The 26,039-nt window shown below is 43.5% G+C and overlaps 1 protein-coding gene across 2 annotated transcripts in view; it reads left to right on the plus strand.

Annotated features, from left to right (window-relative positions):
• Positions 1 to 26,039, plus strand: part of SEC14L5 (SEC14 like lipid binding 5) — a 45,963-nt gene that overhangs the window by 9,261 nt on the left and 10,663 nt on the right. For both annotated transcript variants that reach the window (XM_032998400.2, XM_032998399.2), the window contains exons 4-14: positions 12,119 to 12,268; positions 12,399 to 12,530; positions 14,466 to 14,594; positions 15,264 to 15,483; positions 17,225 to 17,337; positions 22,133 to 22,322; positions 22,666 to 22,754; positions 23,268 to 23,338; positions 23,979 to 24,150; positions 24,740 to 24,874; positions 25,282 to 25,419. In XM_032998400.2, the coding sequence (XP_032854291.1) occupies positions 12,119 to 12,268; positions 12,399 to 12,530; positions 14,466 to 14,594; positions 15,264 to 15,483; positions 17,225 to 17,337; positions 22,133 to 22,322; positions 22,666 to 22,754; positions 23,268 to 23,338; positions 23,979 to 24,150; positions 24,740 to 24,874; positions 25,282 to 25,419 (1,539 nt within the window). The remainder of the gene's footprint in view (positions 1 to 12,118; positions 12,269 to 12,398; positions 12,531 to 14,465; positions 14,595 to 15,263; positions 15,484 to 17,224; positions 17,338 to 22,132; positions 22,323 to 22,665; positions 22,755 to 23,267; positions 23,339 to 23,978; positions 24,151 to 24,739; positions 24,875 to 25,281; positions 25,420 to 26,039) is intronic.

The raw sequence follows: 26,039 nt of genomic DNA on the forward strand, positions 1-26,039 counted from the left end.
GAGAATTTGATTTGGGTGAGCAAGTCCAAAATGCATAGTTGTACAGGAAGCAGAGCTGAGAGAGAGATCGCATGTTTAATATTATTTGCTGCCAACGTAGGTTAGATGAAAGTGTTTTGGCTTTGAAAATAGTAGGGAGTTTTGTTCCCATTAATTTTAGTAGTGCACTCAGCCTTTCGTGCTCGTAATAGTCATCTGCCATTTTCACATACTTTATAGTATACACTGTTGAGAATGATTCCTAAAGCTATAGGTCTTGAATAACCCCCTAGGGACTCTTACGAGGTCTTCCATACTTGATGTATAGTTTAAGTTGCTGCAGTAGCAGTGTAAATAAGAAACTTCCTGACAGCACTTCTGTCTAGTATTTGGTACTCTTGCCATGTTTACAATGCACTTCAGATTCAGCTCTTGTTGGTAGTAATAGCAATTTATGGTTTCTGCTGCAAGCAAGGGGTCTTTCTGCACAGCCTGGTGCCAGGGGAGTGGTGAAGGATGCAGATCCTGAAAAGGAGAATGTTCTGCTTGCAGGTTTTACACCTTGAACCAAAACAAACCTTTATCACTTCACTATCTGAGATCATATCCTTTATATGAAATGAAAGCTCTGCAAAACATAACACTAGTAGGTTAAAGGCTGGATTTAGTTAAAATCTAAAAAGCTGTACGTATATATGAAAATAAAAGCCAAGTTACATATATATAAGCTTACTACATGCAGGATATCAGCTTTATAATTGCAGCACTTGAGGGATTTACTACTGTTATCTAAAAATGTCATGGTTTTGTAAAGACAGAACAAACATCAGGCATTTGGAAATTTGCAGTAGCATCAGCTCTCATTGCATGTACCAGTTGTACTGCATGCTTAAGTCCAAACTGCTCTTGAGCCCCACATGTGCACCATGTGAATCAGTGCTTCCTTCTGCTTGACCTCATTTCTTGGTGCTGCCCACGGCATGTGTTGACACATATATGAGCAGCTGAGAGCCTGATCTCTTGAAAATGCACGCATGGACAGCAGGGGTGTATGTTTTTCACTGCACTGGTTGAGGGGTACTCTTCAGTCTAGGGTGCTTCTGCTACATGCAAGATGATTTTGGGATGAGGGGCAATTGTTCTGTGGGTGCATGTGTGGTGTTCAGGCATTTCTTATCCTGAGCATCACTCGGACTCTAATAGATGTGTTACGTGGCAGCTCACCATGCCCTTGCCTGTGTCTGCAAGTGAAAGCTTGGTCATCTGAGGTCCTGGCCTGCCACCTGCACTTTCAAACAGCTCTGTGACTCTCTTCTAGTATTAGCAGCAATCCAATGTTCTTTGTATTTAGTTGATCTGGAGTTCTTTATTTTTCAGGTAAGATAAAGTAAGAAATTAGTGGTGTATATGTCTGTGTTTTCTCAGTAGGGTTTGAGTCTTGGGGGTGCTAACAAGCTGGGTGGCAAATTTAGTTCAGGCTACAAATGTTGCAGGTTTATTTCGAGTCAGAAAATATTCCTTTTCCATCTTTTTTACTCTCTTATCCTGTAGCACAGGGTCATAGCCCATCAGAAGCAAACATCCATGGTCCCTGTGTGAGAGATCTTTTCTCACGTGCCTGACCCTGCTGAAGCAGTCTTGATGATAGTCACTGGATTTGGTGGAGGTCCTCACTCTTGTCCCTGAATAATCCACCAGCAGTTCAGCCTTGACTACACTGACTATTTGCACACTGGCAAAGTTGCTTTGCAGCCACTGAAATTTTGCTCATTTACAGCAGTTGAGGATCTGGCTCAGAGTTACATGCAAGAGTCAAACATCTAGCATGACTGAAATCAAAATGCATATTTTTTTTTCACAATCTTCCCAACATGCTTTTGTGCCAACAGAGTTGGGAGGGTTGTATATGCAGTCTAATTGAAAGCAGTTCCTTGCTGGTTTAGCCGTAGGAGAAGAAACTCTGAATACTGAGGTTCAGGTCCTAACAGAATTGCTTTTCATACACCCTTTCAGAATTATTTTTATTTGTGCTTTTTCAGCATCAACATGCATTGTATTAAAGATGTTAAATCTTTAAGTAGCTTTATTTAATGTTGTCTTCCTACTGCTTCTAGCATATTGAATATGTATAAATAAACTGATTAAATCCTGATATATTGTGCATGCTCTCCTCTCTAATGCTGTGCTGTCTTAAAGGATTCAGTATTTCACTGGCTGATGCAGTGATGCTTCTGCAACAGAACCTGTGAACCCTCTCTTCCTGGGTAGGCACCACAGTGTGGCCCAAACAGCTTGCAGTACACATTGGTAACAGATAAAATGGAGTGTGAAGGCAGTATAATGTACAAGCAAGCTGATGTCTAGCAAGGATCACACTAGTTCTGTGGGTTTGTTTAGAGTGACAAGTTCAATGTGTGTGTTCACAGCCCATCCAGGTCTCAGAAAGGCTGCTGCTGTCTTGCTACATAAGATGTGCAGATTGGCTGTCTAGGTCAACTACAGTGCAATATCTCACAGTGCCGACAACACAGATGTACCACAGAATACATTTTGGGGGGGTTCCTATATACTAAATTGTAATTACAGACTGGAATATCCCCATCTGGAACTTCAAGTTGTTGTCATTATCCTAGTATCATCGCAGGCTGGTTTTAAATAAAGAAAAGCAGAATCTTAACTAAAATATTGGATGCTGGTACATAGCCTCTGCTTTCAAGTATAAACTCTGGAACCAGAAGAGTACTTGCTGCAGGGAGAATGGAGTGTTTCTGGCAGCTGGAATCCCTCTGAAGCAGCAGTGATGCAGCTGATCAGAGGGCTGTGCAGTGTAGCCAAAGAGATTGGAGTGGAGCTCTACGTGCAGGATCTGCAGGAGTACCAGAGAAGAGGTTTCTGCAGTGGCCTGCTACTCACTGTGTCCTTGGAGAGCTGCAGATGGCACTGGGTAGAACTTTGCAGCGTGTAGACTGTATGCCCAGTGCTTGAAAGCTCCTTCGGAGCTGCTGTGGCATAGATTATGATGCAGTTTTCGGATACTGTCTGAAATGGTATTTCTAGTTGTCAGTACCCTAGAGATTAGGAGAGAATCTATGTGTAAGGGGGAAAATGTTTTAAAATAATTCTTCACTGGTGATCAATCCATGTCACACATGACATGAAATGTCCCAGTCGTAATCTGAGCAGTAGTTAAGAAATGGCTACTCCCCTACAAAACAGAATCTACTCTTTCTGGCAGGATTGCTAGGTCTGAAGAACTTGCCTCTTGAGTGCAGACAAATCATCTTTGGATGTGAATGGTCTGTCTGCAGCCGTGGTCTATGCCAGGTGTTTTAAAGAAAGCAGCTTCTCGTCTCTTGTTTTTGCCAGTTTGTTGTGACTGTCAGAAGCTACTGGGTTAACATTTTATGCACTTTCAGAGGATCTACTGTTGACTCAAGATGTGCTTCAGTGTGACTTGATGGCTTGAAATCTTGCTGTCAAGATACACTATAAATATCCTGTCATTTTACTGCTGAGAAGCATTTGGCAACAAAAGTCTGAAAGTAATGATCTCTGTGTCAGCTGGGATGGTTCTTCACAGCTGTATTCATGTGCTCAGTCCCTGTGCCCTGCCACCACCACCTCCTGGTCTTAAGCAGGTTGGAGTGAGCAATAGTCAGGCTGAGCAAAAAAAGAGCTGACATTTCTCTTGGGATTATGGTGTGGGACATTTCCCCTCAAGTGACTAGAAGGTGTTTGAGTCCTCTTTACCGCAGCTGCTGGGAGTGGATGGAAGAACTGCTTATTCGGAGTTCTGGAGAACTGCTGGCAACATCTGCACGTCTGCTGCTTAGTGTGTCTTGTAGGGATTGTATAAATCTCAGATAGTTTTGCATTGTTACTGCTAAGACTCCATTTGCTGGGCAAGAATGATTTAGGACTGGATGGTGCTGACACCATGGGTGGACTGGAGGGAAGATTTACAGTAATTCAAAGAGTCTGTACACCATAGTCACTTTAATCATCTTCTTCAGCTGCAACATGGAGGCTTATTTCCTTGAAGGAGGATTTGTGTCTCAAGCTTAATCTGATCAATGCAATCTAGTTCTGGAATGGATGATCAATAAAGTAAGCTATAGTTCAATGGCACTGCAGCACATAGCACAAGGAGATACAAAATAGCTGGAGGTATCACCATATCTTACATTCCCTAGTGACTAAAAGACCCTTCTCTCTTCTACTGAATGTGTAGGTGCAGAAGACAATAAGCTTTTGATCAGTGACTAAAAGAGGTAATAAGATTTAGAACCATCATCAATTGTTACATTTCAACCAGCATGGATTTTTTTAAACTGCTAAGCAGCGACCTGCCCAAGTTTGGCCCTGAATTATAACCGATTTGTATAGATTCTCACAGAAGCTTCTGGCAAGGACAGACTATCCTTCCAACCAGACATTACTTTGTAAGCCAGCCTTCTTGATTTTGGGGTGATTCACTGAGCAGTAAGTGTGTGATGTAACACTCGGTTGCTGTGTTTTGCTGTTTAAAGTGTTAGTCACCTGAGATGTCTGTTTCCTTGCCTTCTTATTTCAAGTGTATCTGTCTCTTTCCACAATGGGCTATGGCATATGTGTCCAACCAGCTAACAGTGGTTCATGGCCAAGGCGTTGCTTCCGTAACTATTTGTAAAGGCCAATGTATCATGCTGTTTGTGACTTGAACTGCTCTACCACCAAGATTCTTCTCTCTGGTAAGCAGAGGAGAAAGCTATAGCAGAATAGCCCCAGTGGCATATTGTTTCTTCTCAGACAGGAGGTCAGGCACGTTGGTAGTTTCCTGAGTTAGATTTGTGCAGCTGCAGTTCATGTCCTGGTTTCGGGGGGGTTTGCTGTGTCACTCAGTTGTGCCTGTATTGTAACAGACAGCTGCTTATCCCTGAATTGTTTCTTTCACCAAAATCTGAAGAAATGAGGCAAATTAATGGCTGTAGTCCAGGGAAAGATAACACTGGGTCAATGTTTGCAGACTGGGTACTGTGGTCCAGTGGACTTCTCACTGGCAAATCTTTCTTCTTTTCAGCAAAAGTAGTTTTTTTTTCCTCAGGCCCCAAGGACTTTCTGCTACTCTGCAGGTGCTCTGCACCACCTTAAAATGCCCTTTCCCTGACTTCAGTGCATATCTGCACCACACATATCCATTTGATTCCCTAGCTGTTCACAATTGTTCCATGTATATTTTATTTTAGACTACTTTGCCTAGTGAGAAGCAGTGTCTGTTCTAGTGATTACAGAGCAAATGGATTGTGTCTGGTGAACGTGTATCTGGACCCTGTGGTTTCCTTCAGCAGTTATACTAAGTAGTAAGAGGGACTGAAAAATGAAATGACTACTTTCTCCTAGAAAGCCATAATGTGAGAACACCTGAATCTGGAGAGAGATATTTATGTATCAAAAGCTAGTACAAAAGCATCAGCATCCTATGTAACAGTGATGAAGGACCTTATCTTGCTTCTCATTTCTTTTAAAAGGAATGATGATCTGGACAACTTTAGCTCAAAACTTGATATTGTATCTCCTCATCATTTCCAATTTATCTGAACACAGATGTACATTTTCCTCCTTTATCCTGGCAAACTGCACATGGCTGTACCATGACCTTGAGGAATCATGTTGATTAATGCAAATTTAAACTCTGTGTTTGATCATGAAAATTTGAAGTGTCCTTGTAACATATTCGTATAACATTGACTATAAAAGTTTCTGTCTGCATCAGGTGAATAACAGCTTATTTCCTTCATGTGTTCTGCACAATATAATCTTCCCCAGTAGCTCAGCTTTTACATTCTCGAAGATCCCTCTCAAGTTCATCTTGGCATCATACAGGAGTCAGTCCATGGTTTTTACTATTCCTGTGCTCTTGCTTGAATCTGAAACAGCAGATCTCCGTGATGCCATCACTAAGGAAGCCCTACCAGGATGAAAAAAACAAAACCAAAACCAACTAATCAACTAAACCCTAAAGACATGATGGTCATACAGCCACTTCAGAGCATCACTTATCAAGTAGAAGATTAATGTTTTCCTGGCAACTGTTGTTCCAAAATAGCTCAGTATGTTTCTCCATGATTTCATGGACAGCAGCATTTAACTTGCAAGCTCTGTATATTTACTTTTCTGAAGGATCTACATGCTGATAGGGAGAATCCAAACCAGTTTGCCCATTTGCTGTGCATTAGTTAGAAGCTCGAAGAATCACCTCTCTTAGGTGACTGGTGTGGGGAGAAAGCCACAACTGCTGTCCTCTGAGTTGGTTTGCAGCCCTAAGACTGAGAAGATAACATTCCCTCCAGGATATTAAGGTATGAAGCTAGATCATTTAATGAAAGCTGCCTCTTCTTGAAGCTCACTGGAGCCACTCAGGACCCTGCAGACACTAGGCTGGAAGAAGCTGCCAGAAGCCTTGACAATGAGCAGTAGAGTTTGGGTTTTGAGGTGTTTTGTTTCATGCAGTAATTCAGTGCTTGGATGTCCCTGTTGTTTTGGATTCCTAAGGCCTCTGGTATGTAACTGATTCCAAGGTCACTTGGGAGAAAAGGATGTTGAAACAGGGAGAGGAGAAATGGGAGTAGCTGTTACAAAAGATCCTGCCCTCTGGCCAAGTTCTCTGGATCGTATAGGAAACAGCAGTGATACAGCTATTGCCAGTCTACAGGAGATTAAACTGGAGAGGGGAGCAGGAACACACTTGCACTGTCAGTACGTGTAGCACCTTGGTACTAGGAAGGTAAAGGACTCTGAAAGGACCTCTGTGCTCTGGAGGGGAAAGGGTCAAGCAGGTGAAGTAGGGGAATTGTAGAGGAGGGTAATTTCCCCTTTTCTCTACAGTTGTGAGGCTTTAGAATGTAATTTTTTTTTGGTTTTGACACTTGTATTCTTGTGTAACTTGTTCTTGTTTGGCATCTGGCTGACCTTCAGGCCAATCTCTTCTCACAGGTGCACTTCTCTGTAGTGGTTATTGTGCATTTGACCAACAGTTAAGAACACTTTTAGGTGTAGATTACTATTCTTGTCCTCAAAGACTCTCTTCTCACAAGCTGATTTTCGTCTATCACAGTGTTGGTCCCGTAATCCATTTGGCCAACATAGGTAAAAGCACTTGAACACATCCCCCAGGAGATTACAGGGCAAAAACCCTGGCCAAAGCGCTCTACTAATTTCATAGTCAGCCATATCACTGTTGATTAATCGTTGCTTGTTGTGATTCATCATTTGTCAGCTTCTGCGGTGCTAAGGGGTCTTGGGCTGGGACGCAGAGCTCACTGTGGAAGCAGTTTGAAATAGTCTCCTCTGTGCTGCCGCTAATCTGAGTTTATGTGGCAAGGCTGGAGAGCCCCCCTCGCCAGCACCCCGTGCCGTGGCAGACCCTGCGGCTGCTTGGCCACGCGTGTTCCTGCAGCACGTTTGCTGAGGCGCTTTGGGGATAGCGGGGCAGGTCGTGCCAGCGACATGTTCACACAGACACATGTGCTCCAGCTTTGTGCAATTTTCCTTGTCTTTCAGCGTGAAAGGAAGATCTGATACTACTGAAACTTTGAGTATGTTATGACTTTTCCTGCGTATTTTAACTTTTTTTTTTTTTAGCTAGAAATTGTTTCGCTTGTAAATGTTTTCATTTATTTTCTACTGTTTTGAATTTTTTAAGTCCAACAGGCTGATAACTGTATCCAAATTATTATTATTTTTAACACTTTAGATGCATTCAAAAACAATTGGTTATCTTTCCAAGCAAAGTATCTTGGAGAGTTCAAACAAATTCCAAATCCCTCTATTGTTACCCAGCCCTCGTGTGAAATTTGATGTGTAATTTCAGCCTGAGGGAGATGACTGCAAAGATTTAAATGACACTGGTATGTTGGCCATGTTTATATATACAGTTTGCTACAAAAAACCCCAACATTGCACTGGTTTTTGCAGGAAATCTAGGGAATAACGGCTTGATTTAGGGTGGGCCTGAGCCATCATCTCTTGTGAAATGGTTGTTTTGGATATGAAGAGAGGACATAAATCTGAACGTTTAAGAAAACAATTATTATAAACTGTGTTGGGAGAGTTTGCTTGGTAAATCAGGTGCATGCAGTGCTCTGGTTTGCCTAGACAGCTCCTGCAGCTGTGCAACTGCTTGGGGTTTTTCTTCAGTCTGCTCTGGTATGAAGTCAATACTAGAGACTGATTACGCTAGAGAGGGAGCCCCCGCCGGGATTCGGAGTGATGTTCTGGCTTGCTTGGGCTGGAGGACTTGCAGATGTGCGAAGCGTTAGCTGGTTCTGCCTGTTGATGTTAATGCTGGTGGGGTTTAGAAGAAGGGAGGGAGTAGCTTCATGGAGCCATTCATTTTATATATATATATATATATATTTGAACCAGTTCAAGACTCTGGTCATCAAGGTGGTTGTCTTAAAGCAATATTGTGGATGTGCACTTTAGAGACAGTATTGGCACAATACTGCTGATATTCCTTCTGGAGAACGAGGGGCAGAGAAGGCAGAGACAAATTGTAGTTTCTATATACTAGTCAGTGCAGAGTTACTGCAGCAAGGAGACAAAAGAGCAAATGCAGGCAGATTAGCAGCTGAAGTATTCAAACAAGCTAATATTAAGTACTCTGTGCCTTTCATTTGATTGGGATACTCTGTTCATCTTGCACTCTGCAATCATAGAGGAGAAAATAACAGATAGTTCTGGCAATGGATTCCCCATCTTTATAGCTTCCCTCAATTTCTCTGTTGGAGCAGAAATGTACTGTTGTGTATAGATGCTGATTTTGATAGGAGGATGCTGGGTACAAAAGATGGGTTGCTCTTCTGATAGCGTAGTCTCTTCAGTGATAAAAGCTCAGGCGTGTTAACAGTACAACTTTATTGTGACTGCAGTGTGGTGTTTCAGCTGTCCTTCATATGATCTCAGGCATCTTTGGCTGCTGTATTTTTAGAGTTGTTGTGCAAAGAAGATTAGTGAAGGACTTCGAATCCCTTTTGCACAACAATATTTTCTCAAATACGGAAACGTTCCACCTATTAAGGGGATGGGTTCGGGCTGCTATCTTAGTTATATCAGCAGGGGTCTGCATAGACACGTGCCTCTCTGCCCTGACATTTCTTAATTCTCCAGATGTTGTTTAGCTGTCTGAAATAGTGACTGCACTCTGTTAATAGTTGTCCTGGTCTTGGTTTTGCTAGATTTAACGATGGTTTATTAGGAAGCCTGTCTCCAGCTGGGTCAAGTGCATACTTGGAGAAAGAAGCAGCTATGTTGAGGTACAGTGACTTTGTTTTGTTTTCAAATCGGAGACAGAGGTACCTGGATTCAGTGGTGGCGTGTGGGGCTCCAGATTGGCCACTGTGCTCTTTCAGTGCTGAGGAGGCACTTACAGCTCAGTACACCTGCTGAAGCTGTTGGAGAGCTTTGGAGGGTATCTGTGCTTTGTTCATTCACTGTCCTAGTGGAACAGCTTTTTTTCTTAGGAAAATCTTCCTGGCACAGCTGCACCCCTGAAAGAGTAGAGGATGAGAAGCTGAGGTCACCCTACTTGGCACTTTCTTCCAGTCCAGCTGCTTTGCACCTCTCAAATTTGAGGGAAATCATGAGTACTTGGGGCATGAAACCCTCAGCTAGCCCTCATCCTGACCCAGAGAAATAGATAGTGTTGGCTCAGCCTTTGCTTCCTACAGTTAGTCCTTGCTCCCTGAGTGTGGAGCCCTGGAACACAGCATGTCACCCGCTTGCCCAGCGCTGGGGTGGTGGGGAGCATGCCTGAGCTCAGGCAGCAGCGGGTATGGTGTCATGTAGCTGAGGGTGAGGAGGGCCTGGCACTCCTTGCAGGAACAGAGGTGTGGGATTTTATGGGTGTTTAGGCGGACTTGTGACGCGCTGACAATCCTAGTACCATTCTCACATGATCTTCTGGCACTCAAGGTGTTGTTTCGCCTCTGCACTAGCTGCTGTTTTTCAAAGTCACGGGATTAACTGGGGCAGCCTTCTTTTAGGGTAGTGTTTTCAGTTACACTTTTTGCAAGTGTATTAAGGGCATGTGTAAGGAATGGCATGGGACAAACAGTTGAAAAATAGTTGCTAAATATTCTGGTATTCCAGTGGCCTACCAAGGTGTTCACAACTTTCACTATCTGAGCGCTGAGACTCTAGTAACTAAGAATGGGTGGTGTGGGTGGCATGGAGAGACTCTTGCTTGTAAGTGCTAGAATAGAACAGATTAGCAAAATAAAGACTTTGACCTCGAGATAGCACTGGATAATGGTTTGGAGTCTGGAGGATTGGGAGAGGGCAGGTACAAGTAGGAAGTATTAACTTTGTTAACTTTGCCTGAGAAGATTAATGTGCTGGCAGCTGCCGATAGCAGAGAGCAGGTAATAAGGGATGCAGCCCTTATGCTCTGTGACCACGAGTAAAGTGCAGTGTGCCAGGAGTGGGTAGCTGGAAGCATCCTGCAGCAGTGCCTGAAGTACATCTGTGAATTCCCATCATAACAAATTAAGCTTCTTAAAGCAATTAGTGTGCTTTTGTTGTATGGAGCTAGATGGATTGGTGTTGGAAATGTTCATTTGCCATGGGGAGTTTTATACTTATCTAAACCATTTTAGTTTTTCTTGTGATCAGGGGTGAAAAGCACAGGTAGAGGCCTCACAGATACGGGAAAAGTTCTCCAATAAATGTGGCAAAGCCAGCAGAACATTACTCAGTGACTTGGAGAAGATGATTTAGAGACCTGTGCACTTTGTTTGTGGCCAGAACTCCAGCTGATAGTCTGCTTTCACTTTCCTCCTGATACTGGAGCAATATGATGATCTGAAATAACTCCTATTCTGCTCAGAGGTCTAGGAGCAGGAGATATGGAATGTGTCCTTAAGTGCCTGAGCTATTTTAAGAGCAGATATTATTCACAGCACCAGGGTACATGAATATATACAGGGCAACCAGCATATGAACTGCTGTGGTAACGGAGAATGCAGCAACCCTGAGCGTGTACATGGCACTGTGCGTGTGCTGACAACTGAGCTGATCTCAATCATTAGCATGTTAGTTTTTTCTTTTGTGGTAGATAAATATAAATGCTCCTGAGAAAATTATGTGCTGTCTTTATTAGTTTTGTCTTACGGAAGATGGGAAGATGACAGCAGTTCACAGAGATTAGGCTTGGCTGTGGAATAATAGCAAAAAAATTTTGACCAAAATGATGTAGCTCTCAGAGTGCAATGGAAAGAGAGCATGGGTTCTCCTCCTGCCACAGCTGAAGTTGAATACTGGGTTTCCTGTGCAGCTTGTGCTAGTGTTTCTTCAATTCCATATTTACATCACAACCTGCAAGATATTTTTCTGAAATCAAAGGAAAACTTTCCATTCTGCAAAGATCTTGAAGTATAATGAGAGATGGAGATGTTAGGGAAAGAGGAGTAACAGAAGGCACTGTTTATGCAAGGTAACTTTGTTTGCTGCAGGTGCCACAGAAAGCTGGATTTTTGCTAGAGCTGAGAAGCTTTGGATAAAAACCTTTTCAGAAAGATGGAGTTAATTAAAACAAGAAAGACTTCAGAACCAGGACAGAATTGTTTTAGAAATGGATAAATCAAGGCAAAGTGAGTAGTCAATAATTGGTGGTCTTACCCTTGATAGACTAGCGCAACTAGAACTGTTTAGCACATCAAATTTTAAGGCATGAGTGCTGAAAGTTTTTAAACAGCTTCTTCATACGGGCAATATGTCTGACTTGAATTTTATTATCTCTAGGTCAAGTCTTTAGCTAGCAGAAATCAGCGGAGCTATGCTTGCTTTTGCTAGCTAAAGATTAGTTTCCTGACATTTGAGTTCTGAGTCCCTTCCTAGTACTCTTTAATAGGCTTTTGTTTCTACTTCATGTGTGAAAGAAAAGTTATCTTGAGACATGCTTAACATGATGACTGATAGGAGTGGATGCTGTCTCTGTTCATAACTATTTTGCTTTAGCTTCACCCCCTGCATTGGTTCCCCTTTTCTCAGAGGTGAAGGGCCTCCTTTTTGTTGGACTTCTATTGTAAGGGAATCAATTAATTCAGAAAGAGATAAAGTTGATCTAGCCAGAATCTGAAACTTGCTTTGTTTTCACTTCCAGGCATATGAGAAGCGCTTTCCTACATGTCCAGAGATCCCAGTTTTCCTGGGGAGTGAAATCCTGCATGAATCCAGGAGTGACGACGGAGCTATACATATCATTGAACGAAGCTGCAAACTGAATGTGGATGCTCCTAGGCTGCTAAAGAAGGCAAGTGCAACCTAGGGGACAGAGTCCTGAGTTTTGTTGTCTGGTTCAGATAGATACAGGCTCCTAAAGTTACTCCTTCTCTCTCCCTTTTTTTCTTTTTCTCCCCCTCCTGGTTCTTCATCCTTCTCAGATTGCAGGGGTAGAGTATGTTTTCTTCATCCAGAAAAACACAGTGAACTGGAAAGAGCGAACTCTCCGCATTGAAGCCCACAATGAGACTTTTGCCAACCGTGTTGTCGTCCTTGAAACATGTAGCTACTCAGTAAGTGCTTTGTTTCTATTTGTCTGTGAAGTAAGTGTTGAAAGTCATGCACTAATATACAGGGTGATGTTGCTTGAGTGAATTTGAATGCTGGACTGTAGCATACTCTGATTAGATACTGTTGGACTGGAAAGGCTGTTGAGTCTTAGGGTGCGGGCCTTTTCCAGTGCTTTCATATGGCTTGAGAAAGTTTTTTAGGTTGATTTGTGGTTTCTGATTTGAGTGTTAGGACCTAGGGTGAGATTAGAAAACATGGATGGTGCTCCACAGCTGCTGGTTCTCCCTGAGTTTCCTTCTGGATAAAATTCAAGTTAATAAAAACATCTGAAGCTTAGACAAGTATTTAGATCTGGATATTTAGAAGGAAATCCTTAATATTTATTATGATGAGGGCCAGAGGGAAGTCTGGCAATTAATTTTGCCCACAAATAAGTGAAAGTGTAGCACCTTGTCATGATATTCATGCTCTAAATATTTGGAGAAAAATCTTGAGCCTTACTTGTGGCCTGGGGTATCTCACTTGGTGGCTGTACCTTCAGCAACAGTGTGCCATTTTGTTGTAATTGTGCAATTAGGGCTCAGTCACCATTAAATAGCTTCACCTGCTTCTGGAAGCAATCAGATACTGCTTTTTGTTCCCTAAACAACAGTCTGGATCCTGTTACCTACCTGCCTTTTGGGCAAGTAGACAGCAGCTCAGCTTCTTGGGAGTAAGCAAAGAACGTAGCTTCTGTTTCAAGCAAGACAAAGAGTTGAAAAGCTATTAACAGTTTGGATGGTGAGGGGCTTTCCTGAGCCAGAGATCACTTGGTGGCTACATGGGGCTTCCCGAAAACTCCAATGAATCAAACTTCTGTCATTGTGAAAGGTGCTGACAGTTCTGAAACACTCCCAGGTCAGCTCGGGAATCACTCAGACATGGTTGCACTTGCTGATTTTGGCAGTGTTTCCTTCGGAAGGAAGCGTCAGCAGCTGGGCTTTGAGGGGAGCGCTCTTCCTGGAGCAGGGTGGGAGCTAGCTGTCTGCATCCTCAAGATGGTTCCCTGCTCTATTTTTACCAGTTTCCTTTTCCCTGCCACAGTGCACCGGAAACAGGTTTATTCTCATCTTTCCTATTCTGCAGTGTTCTCTGAAGCAGCTTGGAGAAATACGGTCCTGCTCTTGCAGTTACTTAATATCTCCCCTGGGGGAATGTGTGTCCTTTATAGAGCTCGTATCTTTGTGTGTGGGCTGGAATTTTTTTCTTTCATGTCAGCTTGTGAACAGCAGCACCTACAGAGAAAAGGCAGAGGGTTAAGTTTAAAAGAAGAAAAGATTATGTAGGTTTTTACCATACATAGAGTAATTGAAGGGAAATGGCTGGAAAGGAAAGGTGTATATTGAACTGACAGTAGGAAAACTCCCCACTCTGCCACGTCTCCTGTATTTTTGGAGGGAAGACTGACATTAGTGGCTGAGCTTCCTATCCAAAACTCGAAAAAAAACCTGTTTTCCATTTTTCTTCCTTTGCAGATGTAGGGGTTTTTAACTGCATGTTCTGAGAGGCCGTCCCTACCTTTCTGTAAGGAGATTTTGACATGATGGTTTCAAGTGATCATTCTCACTACTATTTTAGTGCAATGTTTGCTATGAATATTGCCATTCAGGTCTGCTGGGGCAGAGATAAGTTTTTAATCTTGATTTCCTTGTGCATGTGAAGAATGCTGGGTTAACCACAAATGTCCGTACGTTCAGTTCATGATGTGTTTCTATGACTCTGGGAGAATTAATCTGACTGTTAAATATGGGTCAGTCTGGTGAGTCGTAGGAAGCCTCTTCTGCCCCCTCACTCTGTAACTCTGGAGTTTAAATAGTCATTTTGGTATCGGGGGCAAGGCCCTGCTATATTGTGAGTTATCTGCTACCATCTAACCCTATGTGTATCTTTGGGCTTAGGTTCACCCTGAGAACGAAGAGTGGACTTGCTTTGAACAGTCTGCATCTCTCGACATCAAGTCATTCTTTGGCTTTGAAAGCACAGTGGAAAAAATTGCCATGAAGCAGTACACTTCAAATATCAAGCGGGTAAGATGACCTTCCCTTTGTGCCATAAAAACCAAAATCAAATGTCTGCTCTCAGCGTGCCTCTATTTTCTATTCTGTAAAATAGACCCAGTATAGTTTTATACCCTTGCTTATGTCTCTGAAATCACTCAGTAGGGCAAATGAAGAAAAAGCCAGTGTGCAATGAGCAAAAGAACAATCTGCTCACTGGGATGTGTCTGTGCAGGGGAGGGAGCAGGCTGTGCCAGAGGAGGAGCGCAGTGGATGCTGTGGGTGCCAGGCTCCTCAGACACTGAGGACACTGTTCTCATGCAGGAAGAGAAAGTTCTGGGTAAAAAGCAGCACCCTCTCTCTCCAGTAGCTTAAGCAGAGGCACTTCCTTTTGGTGGCCTTTTCCCCTGGGCTGCAGAGGAACAGGGCAGCTAATTGATGGTTTGGGAGCAGAACAGGATAAAAGTGTCACAAAGGTAGCAGTGGAATTTGCTTGGCCAGTGTTGTAATTCACCATTTGTATGGTGCTTTCATACTGAAATGTTTCCAACAGGGTCATGCAGATGGCAGGAGACAACTATTTCCCTTTTGTTTATCTCTAACAGCATTAGTCATCTGTCCTGAGGAAAACTCTTCTGCACCTTGCTGGTTCTGGGGAGATGGGATTGTTTTTTTCCTAATGAGAGTTTTCCCCTTCAGGGCAAGGAAGTGATTGAGCACTATCTGAAGGAGTTGATCTCCCAAGGGATCACATTCATCCCCCGCTGGACACCACCTCCGGTGTGTGGCCAGAAGGATGAGCGAACCCCCGCCGTTGGACACGGAGCTGATGACTTACCCCTTGAGTCGGGGGCCCCTGGAACGACCAAAGAGCAAACTGGCAGCTCCTGCCCTCCAGCAGAAGCTGTCAGCCCTGATGGTATGCAATGTCCAGGCAGTAGCAGCTGCTGGCAATCTAAATGCCTTGAGTAGCACTGACTAATGAGTTTATTTTTATTTTTTTGGCATGAGGTTTTTCTTCTGGACTGTGGGTGGGGAAGAGGGAAAGTTATTTTCTTTCTTCAAGAAAAGCACAAACAATGGAACTTTTTTCCCCAAAACTGAAAAGCCAAGAAAAATTGTGCAGGCAGTATGTTTTTGTTTCAGTTTAGAAAAAAACTTGGGTTTGATCTGATATTCAAGGCATTTTATACCTTAAATTGTAAAAACTTAAAAGTATCTTGAGCATGCTATAATTGAATCATAATGAAATATTTTGGCTCTTTCAAAATTAATGATCTTGGGGGTTGTTTTGGATGTTTTTTGCCCCTTTATCAGGCCAAGGCAAACTGGCAGAATGCCGCCTAATGCATTTCTCACACAAAATGCCTGAACTGGACTTATCTTTCTGTGTGTTGATATGATGATATCTTCTAGACTAAATAAAACTCTTCTCTGACAAAAAGAAATAGGAGGGGCCTTTTAATTTAGAGCTGTGGCATTAGAAACAGGAGTTGTCATTCCTCAGACAGCACTTGTTTTGCTGAGTGTAACTAGGTAAAAAGCTTGGAATTTGGAACTCTCAGTGATTCTGGTCTCACCAGGCCTTCTCTGGTAGCTTCTCTTTATTGGAATCCACCTGGAAAAAGGATCAAAATTGCCAGAGGAGCTAACTATAAGAAATGTTCATGTGCTTTGAGATTGAAGTTACTGTAAGTGGCAGATCCCATCAAGTAGAAGAGGAGAGTAACTCTTCTGCTTATATTCATGTTTAGGTAGTGATTAGCTTCCCTGGGACTGCTCCCCAACTTGTTAGCTCTGTGGATTCAGTGGGGATGTAGCACTTAGCAAATATAATTTCTGCATTATCAGTCAGGAACGGTGTATCCTGTAGGTGTCCAGGCCTTATTCTGTAGTTAATGTTATCTGCTGGGAAAAAAAAAAATCCTGCCTGATGAAGAGCTAGCTCAGAGGTGGTCCACCCAGCACTGCCTCCCGTGTACCTGCATGCCCCCAGCACAGCTACTGGCCTGCGCTGTTCCCCTCTGGGTACCACGTTCTCCTTGCTGCCATCAGCACACACAGGCCTCGGGTGGCACATCTGTTCTATCTCTGCATGCCGGCAGTCTCAAACCTCTTGGCCTTTGTCTCTGATCTGGAGGGATCTTGAGGTGCTGGTATGCACAGGACTTCTCACACCAAAAATCTCCCTTGCTGTCAGAAGCGGTGGTGTTATTCTCCCTTTCTCTCTGGTGTCCGTAAGCAGAATAACAGTTCAGTTTTCAGCTAGCTGCTCTTTAGCTTCTCGTCATTGGAATCGTGCGTGAGATCTTTAGGACACCAGGGGATTTAAGTGCCCATGTCTTGGAGTGGTTAATGAGATGAGTGCCAGAGCTCGTGATATTTCTTTTAAAGCTCCTGCTGGAGCAGTTTAGGGCTGAATGAAATATTAGCATTCTAAGAGACAGGAGAAGTGCTCTAGCATTGATACTTTATGTGCTGCCTGTGTCCTCGTGCCCTAATCACCGTGAGAATATCTCTCACTTCCCTCAGGAAGCTAAAATGAGGGCTTCTGCACTCTTCCAGTATAAATCATAAGTAACCTGATGTGTAGAAATAACTGCATGTCTCCCTTCCGGCTATGCCAAGTCTCCTCTGAATTGTTCTTTTTATTCCTCCAGCTGACAAATTGGATGCCGATTACATTGAGAGATATCTGGGCCAGCTGACTCCAATGCAAGAGAGTTGCTTGATCCGTCTTCGCCAGTGGCTTCAGGAAACACACAAAGGCAAGGTGAGGCAGAGAGCACCCCTTTGCAAGCCTGAATGCAGTTGTTCTCTGAGCTTGTGTGCTTTTGACCTTCCCGTAAAACTCAGGGTCACCGACAATTTGCGTGGTGACTCTCAAATGTTTGGGCAAGGTTAGGTAAAAGGCCAGGCATGGAGAACGGGCTGTGTGACCTCGCAGCAGGATCCGACAGTGTCACAGACTGCACTTGAATTGCCCAGTTCAGAGCTGTCATTATTGAAAAAGCCACTCTGTGATCCCCAAGGATAGAGCTTCTGTGTGTAGAGCAGGCACTGACCGGGGCTTGGCTGCCCAGATGGGTCTGTCTAGACGGGCTGGGTTTCCCAAGAGCTGCAGGTTGGGGTGGGAGAAATGGTTAGCTGCCCTGGTGGTGCTTCCCCCGTCTCTGGGCAAGGCTGCTCAGCAGAGAGACAGTTGGTAGCACCGAGCTCTCAGCTCCTGCATGTCAGTAGTGTGCTGTGTGCGTTGTATGAGGCAGGTTGTGTAAGCTTATACAGCCAATGGCAGAACTCTTCTGAGGAGAACTCATCCTGTTCTTGTTTTAATCTCTTTTATCAAAATGTACTATTTCAGAACCGTACAGGATTCAGGAAGTGGAAACGGTCTCACCTTATGGCGTGAGGTTGTGTAAGCCCCTAAAATAGAGGAGTTGAGGGCACTAGATTGGGACAAGTACAGCTTGAGTTAGCCAGCTAGTACAGACAGAAATGTTTTTTCCCTGAAAAGCAGCACTACTGTGGACTAAATTTATCTCTGCTGTAATGTTCAGCAGCTGCTTGGGCTCCTCCTGGCTGAAGGGGGGTGTCTCTCTATCAGGAAAGGACGGTAAGTGGTATGTGGCTGTGAAAAGAAAAGATCTAGGGCAGCTTGAATGCCTCAAGAGGGATCTAACTCAAGATTTCCTGATGGAGAGAGAGATTGGGTGGGAAGGAAGGACAAACCAACGATAGCAACAGGTAGAGTAATTGGGTGGGCTGAGTAGATAGAGTGCTTCGGAAAATGGGAAAACAGGAGAAAGATGGTTGGAGCAAATGATCCCCCTTCAAAACAGAATGCAGCTAGATAAGGTTTCAATAGTCATAGCTTCCTGGCTTAGAAGGTAACTGTTCAGTCAGTCACACAGAATGGGTTAGGAGGTAATCTGCATTCATGGGATTTGGAAGATTTAAATATTTTTAATTTTTTTTTTACTTCTTTTAGCTGGCCTTTACAAAAGAGGCCACTGTTTTCAAGGAGCTTTGCCGGTACTTTCTGCATGCCTTGCTGTATCTTTCTCAAAGCTGAGACACAGCATGTCTCATCTGAGTAAAATGAGTTTAAACATGATTTATAAAGACCTGTTTTTTTTCTTGGAGAAACTAATGTGTATCACCCACGTGGAAATAAAATGTAACAAAGATTTGGGGCTATAGTTCTGTTACTGAACTCATGAAGAAGCCCCCTTCTGTGTGAGTGGGTTTTGTTGGTACCCATGAATGTAGATGGAGAAACAGTTACCAGAAAACCACAGGCTGAAGAACAGAACGATATGTGTTGAGGTAGTGTGTGAAAGTCTCCCAGCAGCTGATAAGCTCCAGAGACTAACAATGCTGTTGAATCTCTAAGAGCTGATAAATTCAGAACACCAAGCATCTGCCAAATCTGTCCAAGGCCACTGGTATACAGTAGCATCAACAACAGGTTGTATAACTTGGACCATGTTCAAGAGCATGCTGGCTGCTAGATGCAGGTAGACACTACAGGAATAGACCTGGTGGAAAAAGGACCCCTTGAAGGACTGTCTGAACACCTACCTGCAAACTGCTATCATGTCACTATAATGCTTTGCCTCTGAGTAAACAGCTGGGACTGCCCTCCCAGCTAATCAGGTAGTTGTGAGTGAACTATGTGAATAGTTACCTGTTAATAATAACAGCTTAACTAATAAACCAGGCTGTACCAAATATTGTTTGTGATCTCTGTCTCCCCCGATTCAAACTTCTGTCAGATAAAAGGTGCTTGACATCAAGCAAACACAAAACAAAGGGCAGGGATCGATCCCCAGGTATAGTTATGCTCTGGAATATAGGACACGAGCCTTTTCAGGTCTACAGTGACCTGTCCAGTGAAACGATGTGGACTTATGTGTGGTAGGAGATATCTCAGCTATTGGGTATCCAGCTGAAAATGAGCCCTAGATGAGAGTAAGACAGTGAGACTTTATCCATGCATGTGATCTTCAAGGATCTTGGTTTCAGATGGAAGAAGCACAATCTAAACTCTTGTCCGTGTTGTTCTGTGGGTTGTGGCTTTTCCCCCCCCGCCCCTAGTCAGAGGCTGGGGAATGGAATCTGGAGAAGGTAAAAGTGACAGCACACAAGCAAAAAGGGAAGCAACTGCCTCTCGGGGTGCTTGGAGCTCTGAGTGTGCGCAAGCCCTTGTTCTTCCTGGCTGCTGCTTGCTGTGTGAGGTACCTTGGCAAGGTACAGCTGACTGCTGAGCGCTCTTAGCGGCAGCTGGGAGCTGCCTTGTACCCTTTGTGTAGGCTTTGTGAGCTCCGTTCCCTGCACAGTCTTGAACAAGTAAGGAGGATGGTGCTGGCTATTGAAACTTCATCTTAAGACCCCTTCCTACTCAACTGTTTGCTTCTTTTGATTGCCTGTCAGAATAATACAAAATCAGGAACTCATCCTACATGACTTGAGTGTCCTCTGGAGAGGCCATTACCTTGCTGTGATAATCTGGTTTTTTTATTCGGAGCAGAGATGTCCTTATTCTTCTGTCAAAAAATATTTGTAGACCTTCCATTTCTTGGAAAATGTCCCTTCTTATTTTTGTCCTCTTCAACCTATTTCACTACCCACTCTCTGTTCCTTCCAAAGCAGACATTATCCTTTAGAATCAGATTTGTGATTGCATTAAAAATCTGAGTAATTGAAGAAACAAACTTCAGATGGTGTCAAAATTGCAGATACTTAAAGCCTAGTAATCAATAGCTTTGCACCACGTAGAAGAGTACATGTAGTTTCACTAGTCCAATAGAAAACCAGGCTGAAATTAAAACTTCAATTTCTTGCAAAAGGGAGTTACTGCTTTGGTTGGACAAAGATAAGAGACTAATTCCACTACGGACTAAGGCCCCTCGGTTTCCTGCCTTTAGTTCAAACAGAAGCGCTGACTTTGCCTCTTACCTGAAGCTATCTATGTACAGGATATGTTTGAAACACGGAAAGCAACAAAACCTCCTAATCCCCTCTCCCAGGTCTCACAGGAGATCCAGGGGCTGCTTTAGATGTTTGTGGGTTTTCATTTGTTATTCACAACAGCTTCCTCTGAGCAGCAAAAATGCAAATGTAAATCATCTGATGAAAATTCTGCTGTCTTTAATCTTACTCCAATGTAGAAAATTTTGGCGGCATTCTTCTAAATACATCTGAGATCCTATTTGGGAAGGCTGCCCTCTTCCTTTCTATGACATATAGATGCAGTGTTTGCAGTGTTAAAATATGCTGAACAGCGTTAAATCTCCCATCTCTTCAGGTGCTTCTAGGCTTGGCTTTAAGCAGCTTTGAGCTCTACCCCTTTCTTTAGGTGGAATCAATTCTTAATATCTTTTGCAGCTCGTGAAGCTGAGATTGCTCCCAGCCTGACACTGCTGGCAGCTTTGCTTTCTTCCCTGCTTTCTGTTCTTGTGAACATGTCAGTGAACAAACAAAAGAGCTTTGACTCCTGAACACACGCTTTTTTTGTTTTACAGCAGGGCTCAGATTGCTTGCATTGTGCTAAGCACAGTACAGATACTCCAGAGGAGACTATCCCTGCTCCACAGAGCTTGAATTTTTAATGGAAACTTCGTGTAGCAAATGAGGTCAAACACTTTTGGGGGAGTTGGGGTGAAGGGACTGAGAAACCAGCAGCATATGCAGCTGTAATCCAGTTGTTTTGGCAGCTGACAGGCTTTTAGTCAAATTTGGCACTTCTGTGGAATCTATTGGGTTTATTGTGGATTCCTGTTGCTTAGTATTACTGGCTATTTTTCTTTGATTTTTCAGCTATGGGAACATGGGAGATTTGGAAGGAGGTTGGACTAAGCCGTTCTACAGTCTTGGTTTGGGAAACATTTTGTGCCTATGACACTAGAAGTACTGGTAGAAAGTGTTGGGATGAATGACAGAGAGAGGGTATATTGTAGTTTTGGTGGATTTGTTTGTTTTGGCAAGAGTTAGTATGATGTGATGGGCCTGTGGAAGAACTCAAAAGCTTTCCTGTTCAAACAATGCCAGGGAAGCATGGTCAGCAGCAAAGCAGACGAGGGGCCTGCACAAGAGCTGGAATTGGTGCTAGTGAGTAATTGTTTGAAGACTGTACGGCTGCGATCCCCCTCCAAACAGTGTGTGCTTAACTTGGTTAATGTGTTACCTATGGATGCTTTCCATCCTTGCTAATTTGCCCTATGGGTGGGGGAGGTAAGTGTGCAGCTCTGTTACTTTCATACAGTGTTTTGTTTGTCCTTGTGGATAGCTAGCTGAGGGAAACTTTAGCCAGCCCAGAGTTTGCTGGGGCTGCTGGCAACTGGATCAGTGAAAGGCTTCTCACAGGCTGTGAATTGGTCATGTCTCTTGTGCTCCTAGCACCACCTGCTGCATCCAGCTGGATTAGCTAAGGAGGGAGGGAGAAAGAATGTAGCTTTAATATTTGCTGTCTTGGTTTTTAAGAGATTAAAAAATGGTGCATGCTCTGCGGGCTGTATGGAACTGGTATAGGTAACCAGACTTGATCCTAGGACTCTCTCTTCTCTCAGATCCCCAAGGATGAACATATCCTTAGATTTCTGCGGGCTCGTGACTTCAACATTGACAAAGCTCGAGAAATGCTCTGTCAGTCACTGTCGTGGCGAAAGCAGTACCAGGTTGATTACATTCTACAGTCATGGAGGCCCCCAGCTCTCTTAGATGAATACTACACTGGAGGATGGCATTATCAAGATAAAGGTTAGAATCTGCCCCTTATACTGACACTACAGCACAGTTTGCTGTAAAGGACCTCATCAGTAACCTGGGGTTTTGGGAGAAAGTTGTATTGACACTTTTAGAGTTAACAAAGTAGTTCAACACCTGTAAATAACCATTCTGTTTTGCTGTGGTTTTGTTATTTTCTCTGCACAGATCGGGCAGACTAGAGCTAGTGCAAAGCAGCATCTCTTTGATAACGTTGCCTTTGGATATGGCTTTTATCCTTTTCAAATATTTAATGGGGATTTTATAAAAGGTACTAGAGTGATAGCCTGGGAGATTAGAGTACTTCCCTCTTTAAACCCTTATGTTTGTTTTGAAGATGGACGACCACTCTACATCCTTCGTCTTGGTCAGATGGACACAAAAGGTTTGGTGAAAGCTCTGGGAGAGGAGTCACTGCTGCGACATGTAAGTTGTACTTTCATTTCTCACTGCGGGAATGCTATTTATCTCAGGGTGTTTAGAAGCCTTGGTATAATGCAGCTGGAATCTACCTGTCTGTCACAAATAACTCCTGTGTTTTGTGGCTGGCAACTCAAAGTTGGTGTAGTGACTTTGGCACAGCACAGCTTCTCTGTCTTCCTGCAGAGACAAAAGTGGAACTTTTGTAATGGTATGAATGGGCCAGAAGGATGTTTTCTGCTAATTTACAGTTTATTTTAAGCCTTCCATGGCCCGTTCATATAGCTCCGCTAATGACATTTGATCTTGAGATTTTTATATTTCATCTTAGATTTTCAATATCCATACATTGTGTGATCAACACAACTCTTCCATAGAGAAGCCCTTTTAAGGTAGACTCTTATTCTGTTTTGCACACTGTAAGTTTTGGCTGGTATACTTCTGGGTTCTGTATTTTATGAAATCTGAGCTATCCTGGTTTCTCAGGTTAATTCTGGTCTGTATTGGTTTTGATTTCAGGTTCTGTCAATTAATGAGGAAGGACAAAAGAGATGTGAGGAAAATACCAACATCTTTGGCCGCCCCATCACGTTAGTATAGTTAGTTTTCTTGTATCCTTACAGAGTTTGAACTGACATGATGAGAAGAGTGCTTCTGTAAATGATTTAGATGATGTCCTTTGGGGTTAAACTGCAGACAGCAGTGTCTCTCTGTTAGGGGCTGTTCCTGCGCTTGGGGTACCCGTATATAGTGGACTTGAATGCAGATAAATTCAACCACTTCATATGAGAGCAAGTGTTGATCCTTCCTTATATCTTTTTCAGCTAAATTTAATCTTGCTATCTTGGTGATTTTAATCCAGATCCATTAAATTCTCTTTTTTTTTTTTCTTTTGTACAGGAAACTGTCTGCCAGATTCCACTTTTATGTAAAATGTATTTTTGAATTATTTTTAGCAATAGGCCTGCATACCTTCACCCTCTTTCACACTGACAGCATATGGTCTTGCCTTCGGGACTGGCTGTCTGGTTTATCTGAAAGCTCACTGGATTCAGGCTATCTGCTGCCTGAGTGGAGATCTACTTTTTATTGGAACTGCTGGTCTCCCTTGTTGGCTTCTCTTCATCCTGTACAGGCTGTGGTGTTACTGAAATATTTTCCGCGTCATAAACTGAGCAACCACTGCGCAATGAAGATTCTGACAGGTCTTTTTCTGTGTGTTTATTTTAGATCCTGGACATGTCTGGTGGACTTGGAAGGGCTAAATATGCGGCATCTCTGGCGGCCTGGAGTTAAGGCCCTGCTTCGGATAATTGAGGTTGTAGAGGACAACTATCCTGAAACTCTGGGGAGACTACTGATTGTGCGAGCACCCAGGGTTTTTCCTGTGCTCTGGACTCTGGTGAGTGAAATCTGGACTTACAGTATCATAAGCAATTGTGCATGTACAAATAGCTCAATCATCCGCTAGATGAGCAAGCCATAGCATGCCTGTAGCTCATTTGATTCTAGTGGCTATCATCCACCAGGACGGGACATCGGACCTAAACTGCAAATCCTCATGCAGCAGTGGTAGCCCAAACTTGGTGGGGTTTCAGATTGGTAGGAAAAGACAAGTATTTTTTTAACCTCATGCTGGGGGACACTGAGGAGAAGAGTAATAAATATCATTCTGCCTGGCACCTGCTGGCTGTTCTGACAATGTTAAGAAAGTGCTTGTTAAATTTCTTGTGAGGTTAATATGTGGTGTGGTGACTGCAAACTTATTTTACACAAAGTAGAAAATGTTGTGAGATGGTATAGTGCACCTTCTATTTACTACCCCTTTCTTTGGGGAAGTGATTCAGAGTTGTGAATTTCTGCACTACTACTGGTCTGCATTCCTGTTGATGAGACCTTCCCGTCTTGAGCCTAACACATCTGTGTAAGATGGTATAAACATTGTCTCTAACTTAACTCGGTGACAGTAATGTCTTCTGTCCAATTTTCAGGTTAGTCCCTTTATCAATGAGAACACAAGGCAGAAGTTCCTCATTTACAGTGGGAATAACTATCAGGGTCCAGGAGGGCTGGTAGACTACGTGGACAAAGACGTGATCCCAGACTTCCTGGGAGGAGACTGCATGGTGGGTTTTCCTTCCTGTTGTGCAGGTGGAATCTGCAATGTGCAAACTCCCTCGATGCCCCTGTCCTCGACGCCCTGGCCTTCCACTCCCTTCTGAAAGGTGGTTAAACCTCCGTTCTGGCTGGGATACCCCTACTCTGATCACGGTGCAGTGAATTTGTGCACAAGAGACTTCACCCTGAAGTGGTGATGCTGCCCTGGAGAATGGGGTTAGAGCTCAGCTCTCTAAATGGAGCTTAGATAAACCACTATAGTTCAAGTAAGCTTAGTCTCACTGTGAAATCTTATACCAGCTGAGGGTGTCATCCTCTGTGTCTGAGAACCGGCAAGTGTTCATGGTACAGATGACTTGATACTTCACCACTAGATTAGTGTGAACCCTCATATTTGTTTGTCTGACTCTTCCAGTGTACTGTCCCAGAAGGTGGACTTGTTCCCAAGTCACTTTATCAAACAGAAGAGGAGCCAGAGAACTCGGATCACATCCGGTTATGGACAGAAACGATCTATCATTCTGCGAGTGTCCTCAAAGGAGCTCCACATGAGGTACAGACCAGAACTTCATACGGCCAAAGGAGGTGCTGAACTGGTTGTCAGTGTTGTGTTCCTTTTGTTAGGGCTGACTAGAACAGTGAAGGGCTCCCAAAGCATGAGCACATGATGGTTCAGCAGCAGCCTGCCTTCCTTTGGAAGACTAATGCTAGTTACCAGCTAGAAGTGTGGAAGTTAAGAACAGCAATTTGAGAAGCAGTGTCTCTTATCTCTACTACAGCCTGATCTTCTGTAAGATACAGTCTCTTCCTCTTCCTTCTTGGGGAAATAAAGCTCCCTCAGTTTCCCTTCTGATAGTACAGCTTCCGTGCTTGGTGACGTAGCTAGGACAGTAGTGGTGGTGATTTAAGAAGGTATGTACTGGGAACAGCCTGATGGGGCTCATCAGGAAACAGAATGTCTAAAAAAGCAGCACTTGAGTGTCAAAACAGTCCACTAGCTTCACTGATGATGAGTAACTCTGATTTGGCCTGCTTAGATTCCTTGAAAAGCAGCAGTGCCTTTTGGAGTGCACAGCCACTCGGAAAGTGCTGTGGACTGAATGCTTTGCTTCAATTCCATTGAGGTTTTCCTAGAACTAGTAAACGATTTACAAACAACTCATGCTGGAGAGA

Source organism: Tyto alba, unplaced genomic scaffold, assembly GCF_018691265.1.
Source record: "Tyto alba isolate M040663 unplaced genomic scaffold, T.alba_DEE_v4.0 Super-Scaffold_28, whole genome shotgun sequence".
Taxonomy (NCBI): Eukaryota; Metazoa; Chordata; class Aves; order Strigiformes; family Tytonidae; genus Tyto; species Tyto alba.